At 36.6% G+C, this 17,613-nt stretch overlaps 6 protein-coding genes across 6 annotated transcripts; 3 read left to right on the forward strand and 3 right to left on the reverse strand.

The window, feature by feature from the left end:
* Positions 1-2,406: 2,406 nt before the first annotated feature.
* Positions 2,407-4,581, reverse strand: LOC106419779 (coiled-coil domain-containing protein R3HCC1L-like). Its single transcript, XM_022712903.2, has 6 exons — positions 4,184-4,581; positions 3,972-4,081; positions 3,650-3,880; positions 3,408-3,569; positions 3,092-3,181; positions 2,407-2,906 (listed from the first exon to the last, which is right to left on the reverse strand). Exons 1-6 carry the CDS (start codon positions 4,489-4,491, stop codon positions 2,716-2,718), a joined length of 1,092 nt encoding a protein of 363 aa, XP_022568624.2. The 5' UTR covers positions 4,492-4,581; the 3' UTR covers positions 2,407-2,715.
* Positions 4,582-5,674: 1,093 nt separating this feature from the next.
* LOC106419778 (ferroptosis suppressor protein 1) lies at positions 5,675-7,482 on the reverse strand. Its single transcript, XM_013860607.3, has 4 exons — positions 7,231-7,482; positions 6,902-7,158; positions 6,243-6,694; positions 5,675-6,079 (listed from the first exon to the last, which is right to left on the reverse strand). The coding sequence occupies exons 1-4, from the start codon at positions 7,350-7,352 to the stop codon at positions 5,807-5,809; spliced, it is 1,104 nt and encodes a 367-aa protein (XP_013716061.2). The 5' UTR covers positions 7,353-7,482; the 3' UTR covers positions 5,675-5,806.
* A 142-nt stretch (positions 7,483-7,624) lies between these two features.
* LOC106419616 lies at positions 7,625-8,820 on the forward strand. Its single transcript, XM_022717505.2, has one exon. The coding sequence runs from the start codon at positions 8,043-8,045 to the stop codon at positions 8,670-8,672; it is 630 nt and encodes a 209-aa protein (XP_022573226.1). The 5' UTR covers positions 7,625-8,042; the 3' UTR covers positions 8,673-8,820.
* A 673-nt stretch (positions 8,821-9,493) lies between these two features.
* LOC125597008 lies at positions 9,494-10,906 on the forward strand. Its single transcript, XM_048771956.1, has one exon. It carries the CDS (start codon positions 9,681-9,683, stop codon positions 10,392-10,394), a length of 714 nt encoding a protein of 237 aa, XP_048627913.1. The 5' UTR covers positions 9,494-9,680; the 3' UTR covers positions 10,395-10,906.
* Positions 10,907-12,526: 1,620 nt separating this feature from the next.
* Positions 12,527-16,388, forward strand: LOC106419567 (transcription factor E2FB). The gene is made up of 14 exons (XM_013860382.3): positions 12,527-12,955; positions 13,438-13,591; positions 13,764-13,820; positions 13,905-13,990; positions 14,071-14,159; positions 14,257-14,311; positions 14,785-14,837; positions 14,910-14,960; positions 15,035-15,083; positions 15,179-15,244; positions 15,323-15,399; positions 15,485-15,710; positions 15,863-15,932; positions 16,035-16,388. The coding sequence occupies exons 1-14, from the start codon at positions 12,779-12,781 to the stop codon at positions 16,214-16,216; spliced, it is 1,392 nt and encodes a 463-aa protein (XP_013715836.2). The 5' UTR covers positions 12,527-12,778; the 3' UTR covers positions 16,217-16,388.
* On the reverse strand, positions 16,377-17,606 carry LOC106419568 (probable CCR4-associated factor 1 homolog 11). Its single transcript, XM_013860383.3, has one exon. The coding sequence runs from the start codon at positions 17,325-17,327 to the stop codon at positions 16,470-16,472; it is 858 nt and encodes a 285-aa protein (XP_013715837.2). The 5' UTR covers positions 17,328-17,606; the 3' UTR covers positions 16,377-16,469.
* Between the last annotated feature and the right edge of the window lie 7 nt (positions 17,607-17,613).

A 17,613-nucleotide genomic window follows, 5' to 3' on the forward strand; every position in this document is an offset into this window, starting at 1 on the left:
GTTATTATTTATTTACTGACTAAATAGGAGAGGTGTCCATACCAACCCGACTAATCATTGTGGGCCGGTTCACCAGCGACAGGCAACCGCAACTGCTCTGCGTCGGAGTTAGAGATCCACGCTACCAAGCCACAAGTGGAGCTAGCAAATTCGAGATAGAGGGGAATAAACAAAATTGCAAGTAAATTTTATTTTTGGCTTCAAAGAGAATATTCGAGTGAAGATATGTTCTTTTAAGAGAAAACTAGAGAGTCGGGTATTGGTTTGTACATTTTTATACATCAATATTTATTTTTCATAATTATTGTTATATATTTTAGATGTATCATAATATAACTAATGATATTCAAAAGACATGGACTAAATCAGGTAATATGGCTATTTTGTTACAAATATCCGAATCCGTTTTAGATAACATTGGTTACTTAGATATTTTTAGATTCCTATACATCAGAACTGAATTCATCCAGATCTAGAATGATCCAACTCAAAATCCACACATAAATTTATAATATTTAAGCGGGATCTTGTTTCAGAACCAAAAAAAATGATACTCAGAGGAACAACATGTACATAAACGGATAGATAATGTTCATTTATAACTGATTTTATAAACTAATTAAAAAAAAATCTATTTTTATGTGTTTGGCTAAAATAAGTGAAATAGAAAGAGTTTTTTGTTAAGTAAAATAATTATATGAAGTGAAATTAAGTGGCAATAAATTTAGCGCATTTTTATTATTTTGCTTTAAGTTATTATTTTATCTACAAAAACATATCTTTGAATTATGTTTTTGGCTACGTAATTTTCCACCAATTGAAACTCAAATAAAAATGTTTTAATAAAACAAACTAAACCAAACGTTTAATCATATGCAAAACTTAGTTATTTAACATTTTTTATTTTATAATTGGCACAAAGTTAATATTGATTAACTAATAAATTAAAATATGCACTATTATTTTGGTAATATAATTAATGATGTGAATTATTGTTAAAGTAATATAATTAATGAAATTGTTAAACTAAGTGAAATATGGAAATACAATTTATAGATACTGCGATTCATATATCCAAACAAATTTCATTAAAACTATTATTCAAGTTTCCAAACAATCTCATTGTGTACTTCAAATTTAATAATATAGATGCATATATACGTAACAAAAAAAGTAATGTGATATAAATTAGAAGATTGATAAGATATAGATATCAAATATAAAATCATACTTTATTATCATTATTATTTTTTAGAAGATTGATATAATAATTTAGTATTCTTTTGTACATTATAGCTCCAATTTTTTTTTAAATGACTTAAACTCACAAGGCACCAAGGAAAAATACATTATTTACCAAGGAAAGAATTGATCGGTCGGTTTATTATTTCTCACTAAGGAAACACGTTTAGTATCAGCAACGTATTCGCGTATCTGACCACATCGCTTTCTGGCGGCTCCTCTGTATGCTCTCCATAACAAAAGAAATTTCGTAGCCTTCCGATTCTTTAATTCACATTTCCATACTATTCTGTCTTTTCCTCTCTCCTCAACCTCAAAGTTGTATATTTTATTGAATTCTACGGGAGTTTCGACACCTTTGATTTGGCCTCTGTTGCTCCAGCAGCTGACTAGGAGAGTCTCACCAGCTCCAATTTGGTTTTTAAATTGTAAAATGTTTGGAGCGCATCCGGAACTCCCTTCAAAACCAAAACATATAGCAATAGATAAAAATAAAATAATGAGATGATTCATTTTTGCATCTAAAGATTTAAACATTCAAAGTGTAATATTTATAGTTTTTTTGTGTGATAAATAAGGTAATAGCTAAATATAGAAACACAAATGTTGACCAACTAGTTTTGTGGTCGGATAAGCATTCGGTGTCGAAAATCAAGGTGATTCCACAAGATGAGATCAAATAAATTAAAAATTGCAAATTAATGTTGACCACTATAACTAAGGAAACCAAAAGTTTTAGATTGTAGAAAAAATTATGGAAGTGTAATACCAAGAGGGTATCTTGGCATCACTTACTCTCTTCTTGGTAATAGAATATATTTCATATGTTGGTCTGCAGCTTGCATGGATTCTTGTTTATAGTTTGGCACACTTCTGATATAGCTGACCAAACATTCTTTGTACTCAGCACAAAATGCTTCTTCTCCGCTATCTTGGGATCCCTGAACGAATCTCTTTTTTTTTTTCTGTTAACTATCTAGGAAATGCTTTACAAGAGACAAAACGTTTTTCTAGTGATAATTTCATGAATCTTAATTCTACTACTAAAAAGGGTTATTTAGTTCAGGCTACAAGAGAGTAAAAGTGTTGACATCTCAGCATACTAAGCAAAATTACAACTTTAACATGCTTATATATATATTAGAGATATACGCAAAACACAACTGAGCGTCCCAACACCAAACTGATAATGAAATAGAAAGATGGGTGAAAATATAAAGTCGATAAGAAAAAAAATACAATTTGTGGGACATCAATGCATATCAAGACTTGGTGTTGCTGATGCCATTAACCACTTTCCAAACGATTCAATTCAACACAAAAACATTACAATCATTTTGCCTTAATGAAATAATCAACTCAAGTGAAGACTGAGGCTTGTAATCTGTATGTATACACCAATCAGCACACACAAATGATAAAGCAGGTAAGCCATAAAACATGGGCAAACCCAACCGTAGGGCCCGGCCAATGTCAGTCATCTCCCCAAGCATCGTCCCTTTGCTTCTGCCTGGAGACAATCCTGCTTTTCCTGGCAGCTTCTTGGTCTCGTAGCTCTTTAGACCCGAATCCAGAAGCCGGTAGCTTCAGCCCCATGCTGTGAGCTATCAACCGTTGTGCTGTTCTCGCTGATGTCTTTGGTCTTTGAGACGGCGGTTCCAAATCTGAACATAACATGGTAACACATAAGAGACACAAGCAACAACATTTGACCTGATCTATATGTGTTTTGGTGTTTCATTAATAAGCAAGCTTAACCCAGTGGATTAAGCTAGTAACTTGATGACATAAGAGAAGTAAAGTGAAAAAAAAAAGATTTAACTTTGATTAAAACAGGGAATAAAATTACCTTTTCCAGATATTGAGCCCAAAAGAGAATCATGATCATCAAGAACACGTATGGTGAATGAACACTGAACACTTTTGCAAGCCTCTTGCGCTGTAACCCAATCATCACAACCACATCAAGTTAAGCGTCTTAAGGATAAGTTCTAGTCTGATATGTAAACTCAGTTAACTTTACATTTGAACATTTAACTATCAAGATACTACTAACCTCTACTCAATTCAGCTATCAGTTTAAAATGTTTAAGTCGGTTTAGAAAAAAAAAATATATATATATATCTTCCTAATGAATGGAGAAAATCAAATTAGATATAAGTACCAGTGGAAGGAGTTTTGAAGACTGCAAGTGCTGTTGTATCATTAACCCAACGAATGAGGAATCCACTGTCTTTGAAGTCCACAAAAAGCCTCTCCAAATCAGTAGTCCTCAAATTTGGAGAGAAATCAGCAAGTACAAGGACATGTCGTGTACCATACTTGGCTGCATTTTCATACCAAGAAAGAAACTCAGGCGTTGTGCTTAAAAACCAGTAAAACATTAAAGAAGCAATATGGCTTTACCTTTCAGTGATTCATCAGTCTTCTCTAAGCCACCACGAGACATATCATTATCTCCTGAATCTTCAAACCTCGACTCACTATACATCACATCCTTGTTATACGTAAAATTTCCCCTTCCACGCCTCTTAGGTCCTTCAAATTTAGGTTCTTCAACAGAAAGCTTTGATATTTGAGGCAACTCTTCTACAGATAGTAACGTGTTCGGTTCACGATCTGCAAGCGCTTCCCAATCTGCAATACAAACATACACATGACATGATAATGAAGACATCAAGTTACTGCATCCTCTTAACTCACAAGTCAAAACATTGATGAAACATACCATCATCTGAAGCATCATCCTTTGTGGAATTCAAGGGGCACTCACTAGATGAACAACCGTCCACATTGGAATCACTAGTCTTCGTTTGATTCTCTGCATCACAGGAACCTCTGCAATCATAATGTAGCATATAAAGTTTGTGCCTTTCGATCAAAGTAACACGTTTTACACAATCTCATCTAGTTTCTTAATTAACCAAATATCATTAATACCTTGAAGAGGCAAGATCGTGATCCAAAGCTCGTTGCTTTACGAGGGAGGAACGAGTGAGAAGCTCATCGGATTTGAGGGAGAGTCCCTGAGAAGAGTAGAGATTCGCCAATTGGGTTAGAGCGGCTGCTAGCTGAAGCCCCAACTCCGTTGAGGATGATGATGAAGAAGAAGAACCGAGCCGCGACTGGAGATTTGTCGTTAAAGACTCGAGAAACGAGATCGCCGCAGTGACGTCACCGGATGCGACGAGATCCTCCACGCGCTCGCTCCAATTTGGTTCGTCTTCGTTTTCCCGTTTCTCCTCCATAGCTTTTTAGGTCTCCCTCTCTGCAAGTCTGATGCTTTCAGAGACTTTCACACGATGACTCTGTTTCTAACTCGAGTTGTCCGAATAAAGTTGGGAACACTAAGGAAATTGATTGGAACCGGTTTTGAAAATTGTCTCATTGGTTTAAAACAGTGTTTTCAAACCCGAACCTGTCGGATCCGATGGATAAAAACCGGTTTATTTGTAATTTGCTGTCAAAATTGATTCTGTTAATTATTTTCTGTCTTGTAAATCATACAAATAACTTTTTTATTTTATTTTTAACTCATAACTCAAAATGATAAATATATTAAAAATTAAAACACTAATGTTGTATTTTTTTTGTCGACTAACTAATGTTGTATTTAAAGTCAAAATATTAGTTTTATATTTAATTTTTATATAGTTTGATCTTAATTTTTATTGAAAACTTTAATGTGCGGTTATCACCTAGAGCCAAATGGAACAATTAAACATCACTTCAAAATCAGAAGGTTGCAAGTAAAATAATGCATCATATAATACCTTATTGAAAACAACAAATGCGACGGTTTGGAGAAAGATACAAAACACAAGATCTTGATAAAAGCAGAAGACTAATGCAAAATGTACTGCAGCTGAAAACCGGTACTCCTAGTTAAGATAGATGTGGTGGAAGTAGATGGAGTAGTTGTGCCTTGAATCCGTCCGAGTTGGTGATTCTTCTGGTTTTTATTCGATTTTTCGGTTAGTTTTGGTTTAACGAGACTATCAGTAATTTTAATGCAGACTTTTGTTCGACCAATAATAAAATAAAGTTCCATAATACAAATAGTACTTTCTGTGCATACTAAATATGATTAGATGATGTTTAATTTTTACTGTAAAATTTAATAATTTGATGCAATAGATGTTTTATATTATAAATTTTTATTTTATTATTGGTTAAACTGTGATTAGTGAATTTTTAATGATGTCTCTGTTTAATAAATAAAAAATAAATTAATATTTTTTAAGTTGTATACAGTATACACAATTCTAAAAGGTCAATAGTAGTAGCTAAAACCAAATCAAATAGTGTATTACTATACATATGCTTAATTTCAGTTCAAATCAATTTTTCCATATTATCCAGTTTAGTTTTCCTGAAGAAACTGAAGAAAAATTGGAATGCAAGTAAAAATTGGAACGCAGATCATGCCAATATTACATCAAAGATACATACAAAAAAACAACATAAGCAAACCAACACTCACTCCACACTGAAACAAAGAGACCAACACGAAAAGAAAAAACAACAAACACAAGATGCAACCTCTGAAACAGATTAAAGGACTCAATCTCGAACACGTTTAGGGTCTAGCCCTCTTGTCTTCCTCGTCTTCCCAACAAATAGATCCTTCGATTTGATCAAACCAGGGAGACAACCAATGACTGTCGCAAACGGAAACTGAGCCAGCGAGTCTTTTCTTCCTAAAGAAACAATGGCCATCTCTGATCCGGGCTTATATGTCGACATCTTCTTCTTGTTCCCACCAGACATCATTACCTTAATGTTCTTCACAGCTACATTAGCATGCATCTCTGCTATATATCCTTGCTTCATCTCCTACCATTAGCAAACAAAAAAAAAATCATATAATCAAAACAAGATACTAATCAAGAAACTATGTAAATAAACTGAAAAAAACATCATTTAATCAAAATTAAGATACTAACCAAGAAACTATGTAAAAGAAAAAACTGAAAATGTTATGGTCTTGTGAACTTACAGGGATATTAGTGATATCTCCAATGGCGAATACATTCTTTCGGTCCTTAACCCGCAAGTGCTCATCGACCACAACTCTTCCTTTACCATCCAAGCTATCTTTCAAAACAGTCCCAGTAAGCCATTGAGAAGACAGAGGCTTCCCAACACAGAGGAAATGACAATCTGCGTGTATAGTCTCTCCTCCTGAAGTCCGGTATGTTTTGTTCCCATCTGAAGCTGAATTCAAATCCACAGACTGGTTCAGTATCACCTCCACTTTCTTTGATGCTAGCCAGTCAAATGCTTTGTGAGCAGCTTTTTCTCCAACAAACTCAAGCAGTCTTGGTCCTTTGTGCACCAGTGAGACTTTCTTCTCCGGAAAATCAACTGCTATTTCTGCAGCAAGCTCCACACCGGACGGTCCTCCACCAACAATCAGAACTGATTCAGAAGATTTTATCTTCTCATATTCTGTAACCAAAACAAGATCAGTTGTAAAGACAAAACCAGTCTTGTGTTAAGTTGAGCGAAGCTTCAAGCTAGTTAGGAAACAAGTGAGTCGGCTTGTAATAAGAACTTTATTTTCATTTTTGGGTTGAATATATAAAATTTTAGTTTAAAAAAAAACAAAGTCTTGTGTCCTAAGTTTCTTACAAGCATGAGGGTTTAGATTGTTACCTGTTTGGTATTGTGAGAGCTTCTCTTGTCTTGTTTTGGGGAACAAGTCGTTGTGACCAGTAGCAATCACTAGATAATCATATCCAACCACGGCTCCATCTGCAGTCACTACATCGCTCTCCGTGATGTTGACCGCCGGAGAAGTAACTACACGGCCGTTCTTGAAGTAGTTCTTGTGGTTGATAAGTGTTCTTTCTGCAAAAGAAGGCTCCACCATCGATCTCAAGCTCGCCCACGTGATCTCAAAATACTCCTTCCTGATTTAGTAATGATGATCTGAGATTAAGTTGGTGTTTTAAAACTTCTGTAAGAAAAATAAAACAACTTACGGATCGATGAGGGTGACGTCAGCATCGAACTGAAGCAGTTTCGCGGCGAGGGAGCCGGCGATTCCGCCGCCGATCACCACTACCTTCCTTCCTTTTCTGTACGAAGCTTCGATCCCTGACATTTTTAGCGATTCAGGCTCGAAATGATCTTCTTCTTACTTCTTCTTCTTGGTTAGGTTCTTTTTTCTTGTTCTTAGAAAATGAATCCAAGAGTCATTATATATACACAGAAGAGTTGAAAGATTGTCAGAGGGGCCAGGGGGGGACGCTGACGTGTTTAGTGACTTCAGATACCTGAAGAAGAATCTCATGTGGAGCTTCCTTTGTGCTTACGTCATCGAATACGTCACTGTCGGAAAAACGCTATTTTCAGTTTCTTTCGTGATGGAAATACTTTGGGCCTCTGAGTTTTGTATATTTGCTTTGCTAAAACTATATAACAATGTTTTCGGATTTTCGAAAGTAAATGTGAGAGTTGAACGTTTAACATTTGTAATCAATCTAACTATTGGTACACAAGTGAGAAAACGAAAATTTAGAAAGTAGTTAATTTGGCTGATGTGTCAGATAGAGGAGTGCTGACATGCCAGACTCAGGTGAGGCTCAACTGAGTTATTATATTAGATAGATAATTAATTTAAGTAATTTTTTTTTTGATCAAAAATTAATTTAAGTAATTATCTCCCTCTTTTTTATCGAACAAACTTTCTTTATCCACCATAAAATAAGATAAATATACTATATAAAAAGTGAGAGATAACATCATATCTCATTATTCTCTCCAAAGTCCAAACCAACAAAAAAAAAGAAACATGGCTTACCAAGCCAACTTTGACACAACGCCAGCGTCCTCCGTCGCTCCTCGTCCATGGTGGTCACGACCAATGATGACTGTGCCGCCAATTAGTGAACGTAAATCCACTTGCAAGGAGATGGCGGTTATGTGTGCACCTTGCTGCGGCGGCTTCTTCACCATCGTCCTCGTGTTCTTAATCTTTTCGTCCATCAACGACGCTCACTCCCACGCCAAAATCTCCCTCCAGTCCTTCGCCGTCTCCTCCGCCACGTGGCAAGGCGATTTTCTCGTGAAAATCCCGAGCTCGAGGTATTCTATCTACTACGACGGCGATGACGCCTCCGTAAGTCTAGGTTCACGAAACGTCGCCGTTTTGAACATCACTAGTCGACGTGTTTCTAGAGATCACACGGCTTTCTCGTTGACTTTCGTTGCTGAGGAGGGAAATCGAAGTGACGTCGTGTCGGAAGATCTTGACATTAAACTCGTGGCGAAGCATAAGCGTTACGAGGATTATGATAAAGCTGGAGAGTTTAATATACGGTGCCAAAATCTTACTCGGGGCCGTGAGAAGATTATATGCGACTCCTCTTTTACAGATTTGAAGTTGTTTTCTTTAATAACACTTCGAGGTACAATTGAATAAATCGATTAGGCTTCTAGTTTTTTTTTTGTTCATCCTTTTGTTTTATTTTCTGTTATGAATTAGTCCATACGTTTTGTTTTATTTCTTCTCCTTCCCATATATCAGTTTATCAATTTTATCTAAAATTAACCTATTGGTGAACTTCTCATTTTAAGTTTTTTTTTTAAAACAGCTTGTTAATTAATGTTTAAATATAACGTAAAATAAGTAATTAATTTTTTTATTTTTAATAGAAAGAACCATTCACAACTTGTCAACTGGAATAGTCTCATAGAGAATGCTATTAAAGTTTGCTTTAAGATCTTTACTAACAAAATTGGATAACTACCGTACTAGGAAAAACCTTAAATATAAGAAAATCACATTTTATATTCATTGAAGCCTCGACAGTTTTACCTTTCACAAAGTAACATAAACTTTATTGTATTTTGACAATGTCTGGAAACTACTAAGCTGATCCAAGTGGTTCAGCAAGACAAATCGGTAGGATAGAATCGACATAAAACATAGCTAAATGAGAATTTTTCGCAATACGTACAATTTTGTCCGCCAAAGTATTTTTGGAATATATTTCATCCGGAAGTCAGAAGGGGAAGAAAATCTTACTCCGGTTGAATTCTTTTTTAAATCTTATAAATCACTATGTATTTTTATTTATATTAAGTCAGTTTAAGTAGATAGACAAGATATTAAGTCACCTTTATCGACATGTTCTAACTAAATCTATCATAAAAATAATAATAAAACAGAAGAAAAAGAGAAGTAATGAGATAATGAACGAAAATGGGAGATATTTTCTATTACTGTTAAGAGAATCTAAACAAAATTGTCTTCTTATTGGTTTTCTTCTTTTTATTTTAAATATATAAAATTAAAATATACTTTTATATATAATAACGATGCTCTTAAGTCCGTTATATTTGCTGTGTGACATTTATCAACAGTACGAGATTTATCCTACTATGAAAAACCTTAAATAAAAGAATTAATCCAGCTTTCGATATATACATGCATTCTTTAACAAAGTATATATTTTCACAAAGTGTTAAGAATTTTAACATGTACACGTCTAGAGGGCAAGCTTCAACCACCGATTCAGGCGGCCTAGACGATGTTCCGGTCGAGGTTACTCTAGGATATTGCTGCGCTACCTACTTCTGTACCATTATTTTCATACTCGTTATCACTCTTATCTCTGGAGGTATGGTCCTTTTCGATCATCTTGTCCTAGGCAAATCTGCTTGTTACATAGAGCTCTTTGCTCACTCCGTCTCCGTCTCAAACGTCACAAACGCAGCAAACGTTTCAACCGCTGATTGGAGAACCGGTTTGGTTGCGAAGAGTCCAGTCACCAGATGTAAACTCTCTCTCCATACAGTCACGTCGCGTCTCCTTCGTGGCGACGAGGTTATCTCCCAGGTATCTCCGTCGCTGGATGATTTTGGGAGACTTGTTACCACCGAGAAGAATGATGAGCCGGTAACAATTGTCGACTTCAAACATGCGGTGACGTCGGGAGTTAACGGCAGCGTGGTTTGGGATTATCGTGTGGAGAGTGTCGTAGGGTTGAAGGCGGAATTTGCACATGGGTTCTTGTCGGTGATTTGCAGCGGTATTCCGGTGAAGTTTACTACGGATGCGGCGGGGAACGTGTTTGGTTCGTTGCTCGGAGGTATGCGACGATGTGGATATTCACTCCGAGATAACTTGAATTCAGTTTAGATATTGAGTCTCTCCGCGATTTTTGATATAGTTATTGGCATTACGTTAGTTTATTTTCTTTATTTGTATTTTTAGTTTTTTTTTTTTGATAAAAAATTTTGTATTTTTAGTTTCTAATTAAAAACGTTTTTAATTAAATAAAATGGGATTTATATCTGAAATCATGTCAAGCTTTCAAAGTCCCAGTGTCTCTTTTGCTTACTCATACCTAGGACTGGGCACAAATACTTGTTACTTGCCTTATACCCGCTACTTGACCCGTACTCGTTTCGTTTTTGTTTTTTCAAGTACTCGTCGTTGCCAAGTCAAGTTAACAAGTTGAATTTTGCTACTTGCAATTACAAGGCAATTAACAAGTATCACAAAAAAAATTGCGACTTGCCTTGATATTACTTGTTACTTGTTTTATGTCTAAAGTTTGTTTTAGGTACAAATATTTTATTTAAAATAATTCTCGTGTTTTTACCAAGTCAAGTAAATAAAACAAACTTTCATAACTTTCTCTCGTAAAATATTATCTATCATGTAGTTTTTAGGAATTTAAAAATATATCCAAGTAATTAATAAATACTTGTAAGTAATAAATAATCGAATAAGGCAAGTAATATATTTTTGGATAAGTACTCGAAATAACAAATACTCGTTTCTGACAAATCAAGTACAAGTTGAAAAATTCATTACTCATTCAAGATAAGCCAAGTATTAAGTATACGTAAAAAAAACAAGTACCCGTCTTGCGCCCACTCCTACTTATACCTGAGCTTGTGTGTTTGAAAATTCGTAGCAGCCAAATGAGATTTAAGTGTCTGAATTCATATAACAACTGTTCCCTATATAGACTCAGTTGGTTGTCTTGGTGGTTCAAATTTACATAAGTAATACCATATGTTCATCTCTATCAATGCCAAAAATTCCATGAGTTGCATTTAATTGGATTCTTAATGATGGATTTTTTGGGTCAAGATTCCACCAGTGTTCATTTGTGGTTCTTGGTCAGCCTATCATTTTATTATTAAAGTTACCAATTGTGAGATAAATTCAAACTAGAGTGTAGAGGCTTTATGGTTTAGCCTGTTCCAAGGGCTTACCGGTTTGATTATGTAATTACTGGTTCGATATTTCTCTATAACCAATAAAAGATGATTCATAAACCAAACCAAAACTTAGTACATTAATCAAAGAAACCAGCATTATGTAAATACTCCCTTTAATAAAGAAACAATATGTAAATACTGTATCAACTGTTGTATTATCCTGTTTACATATGTGCTACATGAATATTATTCAGCAAAATATAATATGCTTGACAGATAATCGCTCACGCTTAACGCGTGTAACGGATGCGACAGTTTGATAAACTCACGAATAAATCCAATTTATCCAACATCATTTTTTACTGAGAACCACCATCTGTACCGTCTTTTTCCAGATATGCAAATTAGATTCGTACTGCACTGAACGCAATAAAACTGTACCCACAAATTAGATTGTATAACTTTATTAACTTTCTCGTGGAAGTTCTCTAATTTCAATGGTAATGTTTATTAATGATTTCACACCAAAAAGTATGGATTTTGAATGCTAAAAATTAATTTATCAGTAATTATGTATATTAATGAAATTTGCAAATTATATTTAATAATGACGTAGGTAGAAAACCTGATTTTGGTCCTAACATATATGCAAAACTGTTGATTGTAAAATTATCTATATAATATTTTTATACTATATAATAGCATAATAAATCAACATTAATTTTTACTTATCCTGTTCCATAATACAAGATATTTTTATATGAATGCATAAGAATTAAAAAAACTTACTTTTTTAGAAGATAATGTCATTAATAATATAAAATGAAAATAATTTAACCAATCATAAATAATGTAATAGAATGTTATTGGTTAACCAACTTTTAATAAAAGTTAAAATATTTTAAAAGTATCAAAACAATTTATATTTTGAAATATCAAAATTTCTCCAAAACATCTTATATTATGGAAAGGAGGGAGTATTAATTTACTTTTACTAATCTATAAACAGAAAATATACAAAAAGGAGGGGATAATCTCAAAAAGATTATTCGTTGGTTAGGGAGTAAAAAAGAAAGATTGTGTTAACTCGTGCGCTTCCCTCCACATCAGTATCTGAACCAAACGCAACTCATTCCCTCGTTTTCTTCCACCGTCTCTTTCTTTTCTCTCCTCTCCCTCTCCCGCTTTTTTTTTTTCGTTTCGCCGATCTGCTCACATTCTCTTCCCCAGATCTGCCTCCGTGAACCTCACAGGATCTCTACTCGCCGGAGATCCGAATTTCTAGAGAGATTGCTTTTTTTTTGCCGCCGTTTCGTTTTCGCGGTGGAGAGATTTTCGAGATTCGCTCCCATGTCGGACTCTCAGCAAGAGCCCGAGCAACATCCACCTCCTAAACGGCAGCACCATCCCTCTGCAGCTTCTATGAAGCCTCCGCTTGTTGCTCCCGGCGACTATCACCGGTTCGAATCGGCGGAGAGTCGCGGAGGTCCTGATCAGGTCTCCGAGGCGATTGTTATCAAATCCTCTGTAAGTATACTGTCAGTTTCGGCTGTGAATTTTGAAGCCGTCGTTACAATTCAAGCTTTTCGATTTTGAGGCTTGATTGTATTTTTATGCTATAATCTGACTCCGGCGGTGAAAAGGCGTTTAAACTATTCGATTGGGCTCTATATGGATTTAGCATTGCAAGTAATTATTGTGTAGGACTGGCTACTTTAGTTTGATTGGTCTAGGGTTTGTGGTGCTCATTTACTTTGCTATTTAGAGTAGATTTTGTTGCTATGTTGGCCTTGGAATCTATGGTTTGCTTATATGCTTTTGAACTCAGCCGAGTGACAGTGTGATGCTGGTAGGATAAGGTTTATTGGAATCAAAAGTTGATCTTCTCTGCTGATTCAGTATTATTTTGGTGGTGTCAGCTTCCTGTTGTTCATCTGTTTAAAGGTTTAATTTTCCAAATTTGATGTATTTAACTGTATAGTTGTTTATCTTTATTTATTTATTGGCAGCTGACAGATATGGTAAACCAGATATATGAGCCCAGTGAATTCAACACCGGTGTTCTCCAAACAGCTGTAACAGGGAAAGGAGGGAAGGCCAAAAAATCTTCTAGGTCTTTCAAGTCTAATAAAACTGGAGTGCAAGCTGCTGGTTTTAATGCAGGTGAGTGGTGGCCTGAAATGCTCTGTATGTTTCTTTTGATATTCACAGGCGACTGTTAGTAGGCCAATGATAAATATTTACTTATGTGCTCTGAGATAACTGTCTAACACTACATGAGAGAAAGAATGGGATAGTTGCAATGTAGTGAGAATGATCTTTTTGGTGTTGGCAGGTTCTCCTGGAAATAACTTTGCACAAGCTGGTAGTTGTCGGTATGATAGTTCTCTAGGTAATAACTTATTGCACAAACTAGCGTTTGACGGAAAATACTTTTGGAGAAGAAACCTTCTTTTAATGATCAAATCTAATTCAGGTCTTTTGACAAAGAAATTTATCAATTTGATAAAACAAGCGGAGGATGGTATTCTTGATCTGAATAAAGCAGCTGATACTTTAGAGGTGACATGTTCAAACTCTTTACTGCCATCTTGATGTATTACTTTCTGTCAAATCTTAAGTGGATGTTCCTGTTGATGCAGGTACAAAAGAGAAGGATATACGACATAACCAATGTGTTAGAAGGAATAGGTTTGATTGAGAAGACGCTCAAGAACAGGATTCAGTGGAAGTAAGCATGTCCTCCGAATATCAAAATCTTGGATTCCTTTGATTTGATGCCTCACGTGTGTCTCACGGTTTTCTGAGTTTTCTTTTGTCTGTCTTAGGGGTCTCGATGTCTCAAAACCAGGAGAAACAATGGAAAACATAGCTAACCTACAGGTATAGAACATTCTTATGTATTCATTTACCTGTCACAAGTTCTGATGTTCCACTGCAAACTATCTTGTGCGATGCTCAGTTAATCACCAGTTTTGTAATAGTTTTTACGTGGGTATATGTTAATTCACATTGCCTTCTTGAACATCGTATGAGTCCGCATGAGTATAGTTCTTGTTATACCTTTTCTTTGAGATCTAGACTGTTGGAGTAGGGGGGTGGGGTGGGGTGGTGGGTAAATAGGATACTAGTAAATGCACCACAAACACTGTAAACAGAAACTCCATCATGTACTCCCCCTACTAGTACATTAGAATGATGGGATTTTGTTTATGTTTCTCATACAGTCCAAGTATGCCACCAATGTGAATAAATGAATAGTTGTTTCATCTTCTGTTTGCAAAACTGTTGGGATTATTCATATTTCCATTACCAGTTGTAGTTTGACGTTTAGTTATCCTTTGATCCTCGTATAGGATGAAATACAAAACCTCTCAGCTGAGGAGGCCAAATTAGATGACCAAATCAGGTATTCTCGTAGATTATTTCCTTTTTGTTTTCTGCTGTTCTTGTAACTTATTGAGCATCAACCTGGTTGCAGGGAATCACAAGAAAGATTAACAAGCTTGAGCGAGGATGAAAATAATAAAAGGTAAGCTTCTCCTGCTATTTCTCCTAGCGAAAGGTACATTACAATCTATTTGCTCTGACTCTTCCAACTTTTAGGTTTCTGTTTGTTTCTGAAGACGACATTAAGAACCTACCATGCTTCCAGGTCTGGTCTCCTTCTAATAACTACGTATTTCTCTTTCACCTACATTTTGCTAACTGGGAATACTGATTTTGTGGTGTCTCTCATGCCTATTTTAGAATAAGACGCTGATCGCTGTAAAGGCACCGCATGGAACAACTCTTGAGGTGCCAGATCCTGATGAGGTATGCTTAAGAGCACATAAACAAATGAACGATACACTGTTTGTAACTATTTGCACAACTTATCCTTCCATTAATCAGGCTGGTGGTTACCCTCAGAGGAGATATAGAATAATTATGAGAAGCACAATGGGACCAATAGACGTGTATCTAGTCAGGTAAATCCTTTTCTCAAAGGGTTATGCTTGCGAACGTTAGATTTATAAAATTGAAGTCAGTCTGACATTTTTAATTGTTTTAAAGTCAATTCGAAGAGAGATTTGAGGACATTCCCAATGTTGATGAACCTTCAAATGTTCCATCAACTTCTGGTGTCCCTGAGAACCAAGATGTAGCAGTGCCGATGGAGGACAGCAAGGACAAAAACATTGAAACGCAGGAAGTTGATGATACACAACGAGTTCACTCCGACATAGAATCTCATGAGTTTGTTGATGGTATCATGAAGATTGTTCCTCCAGATTTGGATGTAAGTCCCAACTTCTTCAGCCTTAAATTATTTCATCACATGCATATCAGAAGGCAACATATAGCCAGGAAAAGTTATCGACACCGCTAAATCTACTAGTCAGAGTTTTAAAGCTTAATTCATTAATTATCTGAATGTTACATGATGCACAGATGGATGTAGACTACTGGCTTCGATCAGAGGTAGGCGAAGTCAGCATCACAGACATGTGGCCAAACGAATGTATCCTTGATTCCTTTACTCTCTCTCTCTCTGCTTTGATCTAAATCTCTCTTTCAGCTTTCTGAGATTTTTTGTCCCCATCCTTTAACTTATTATCATTAGCTGGACCGAACTGGACCAGCCAAATGCTTTCATTTCATCAAGGCGCTGGACCGAACTGGAACCACCAGATGGTTTCATATGATCAAGGCGCTGGACCAAGCAACACAACCCAGGAACAGCCACAGTCTCCATCGGGCCCAAAACCAGAACAATCCACTGCTACGAGATCTACATGTAGCTGAAGTTACCATACCACATTACAAGCACCACCATATAATCTGTACATAGAATCTGATTTCAGTGAATCCAGAGTTATGTTGTACTAGTATAGTAGTAGATGCAACTTAGAAGCCAAGTTTCATTTGGTTCGTTTTAGATTTCAGTTAATTGAAAAAAATAAAATAGAAAGCCAAACAACCCAACTAGTGTATAAACGGTTTAACATTAACTACAATGATTAAATTGAAGTTGATTAATTAAATTCCAATAGTCTCTTCAGAAAACCTCTAAACCGTACAAAACTCCAGCAAGTTTCTCCGGCCCCTCCTCAACGAAGTACAAGTCCCTCATCCTCTGGAACGCATGCCACGTCAGCAAACTATCCGAACCGGCCTGATGACATTTACCAACCTTCCGGTTTACCTCAAGCGACCGAGCCAACCGGTCCAAACCGCCGTACAATCTCCTCTCGCAGAACTTCATCATGTGCTTCACGTCGTACACTCGCTCCCCGAAAAACGCTCTGAGCAAACGCAGAAAGTCTCGCAGCGAACTCGGAAGCTCCCGGCGCGTGAGGATCTTCACGAGGTAACCGAAATCGTACGCGCTGTGGAACGTCACCCAGCTCACCGACTCGTTGCAGATCAGCCCCGACGACATCATCAGCTCCGCGAACCTCTCCGATTCAACCCCCTCGCTGCGGTTACGCTCGAAATCGATCCCGTGGCGACGCAGAAGCTCGATCGAATCCTCCGCGTGCGCGTCGCGATCGACGTCGAAGTCGCGGAAATTGAACTCCCAGATGAAGCGGCTCCCGTCGACGCCTCCGCCGAGATCCGGGAGGTTTCCGTCGGCGTCGGAGAGAGTGATGCCGACCTGGATGAGGCTGAGGACGTCGACGTTGGATTTGAGAAGCTTGTAGAGGTAACCGGGGTTTCCACGGCGGAGAATCGCAGGCTCCGCCTTGAAGATCACGCCGGGAAACTCCGTGTCCATGGAAATGTAGGGGAAATCTTCGACGACCGCGCTGATGAGGTGGAACTCGGAGACGAGATTGTAAGCCCAGACCTCGCGAACCACGACCGATCCGCCACGATCGATGAGATCTACATCTGGATTGAGCATCATCGTCATCGATTACCTTTTTTCTTATTTAGGTATCTGTAGATGTATTAGGTATATATATATATAGGTGTTTGTAGGGGGAAAAAGCGAAGTGAAGGATGACGAGTAGGCATGCAGGCTCGAGGCTCGGTTAGTCGGTTTATTGGAGTCGGTAGTTCGATTTTTCGTGGTTCAATCAAAAACTATGGTTTAGTATCGATTAGTCCAGTTTTTCAATTTTGTTATCGAGCTGAACCAACATTTTAGATTTTTTGGTTAAATCGAAAGTTTTCATTTAATTTTGGTTAAATCAATC

Source organism: Brassica napus, chromosome A3 (assembly GCF_020379485.1).
Source record: "Brassica napus cultivar Da-Ae chromosome A3, Da-Ae, whole genome shotgun sequence".
Lineage (NCBI taxonomy): Eukaryota > Viridiplantae > Streptophyta > Magnoliopsida > Brassicales > Brassicaceae > Brassica > Brassica napus.

Bases quoted from the DNA above. Each gene is read 5' to 3' on its own strand.
- LOC106419779 (XM_022712903.2), bottom strand. From the start codon at position 4,491: ATGGAGGAGAAACGGGAAAACGAAGACGAACCAAATTGGAGCGAGCGC. The intron at 3,570-3,649 runs GTAAAGCCATAT...ATGAAAATGCAG, and splicing joins GACTGATGAATCACTGAAAG to CCAAGTATGGTACACGACAT. The intron at 3,182-3,407 runs GTACTTATATCT...ATTGGGTTACAG, and splicing joins CTTCAAAACTCCTTCCACTG to CGCAAGAGGCTTGCAAAAGT.
- LOC106419778 (XM_013860607.3), bottom strand. From the start codon at position 7,352: ATGTCAGGGATCGAAGCTTCGTACAGAAAAGGAAGGAAGGTAGTGGTG. The intron at 6,695-6,901 runs GTAACAATCTAA...TTTTGGTTACAG, and splicing joins GCTCTCACAATACCAAACAG to AATATGAGAAGATAAAATCT. The intron at 6,080-6,242 runs GTAAGTTCACAA...TGCTAATGGTAG, and splicing joins GAGATATCACTAATATCCCT to GAGATGAAGCAAGGATATAT.
- LOC106419616 (XM_022717505.2), top strand. From the start codon at position 8,043: ATGGCTTACCAAGCCAACTTTGACACAACGCCAGCGTCCTCCGTCGCT.
- LOC125597008 (XM_048771956.1), top strand. From the start codon at position 9,681: ATGCATTCTTTAACAAAGTATATATTTTCACAAAGTGTTAAGAATTTT.
- LOC106419567 (XM_013860382.3), top strand. From the start codon at position 12,779: ATGTCGGACTCTCAGCAAGAGCCCGAGCAACATCCACCTCCTAAACGG. The intron at 15,245-15,322 runs GTATGCTTAAGA...TCCATTAATCAG, and splicing joins AGGTGCCAGATCCTGATGAG to GCTGGTGGTTACCCTCAGAG. The intron at 15,400-15,484 runs GTAAATCCTTTT...ATTGTTTTAAAG, and splicing joins ATAGACGTGTATCTAGTCAG to TCAATTCGAAGAGAGATTTG.
- LOC106419568 (XM_013860383.3), bottom strand. From the start codon at position 17,327: ATGACGATGATGCTCAATCCAGATGTAGATCTCATCGATCGTGGCGGA.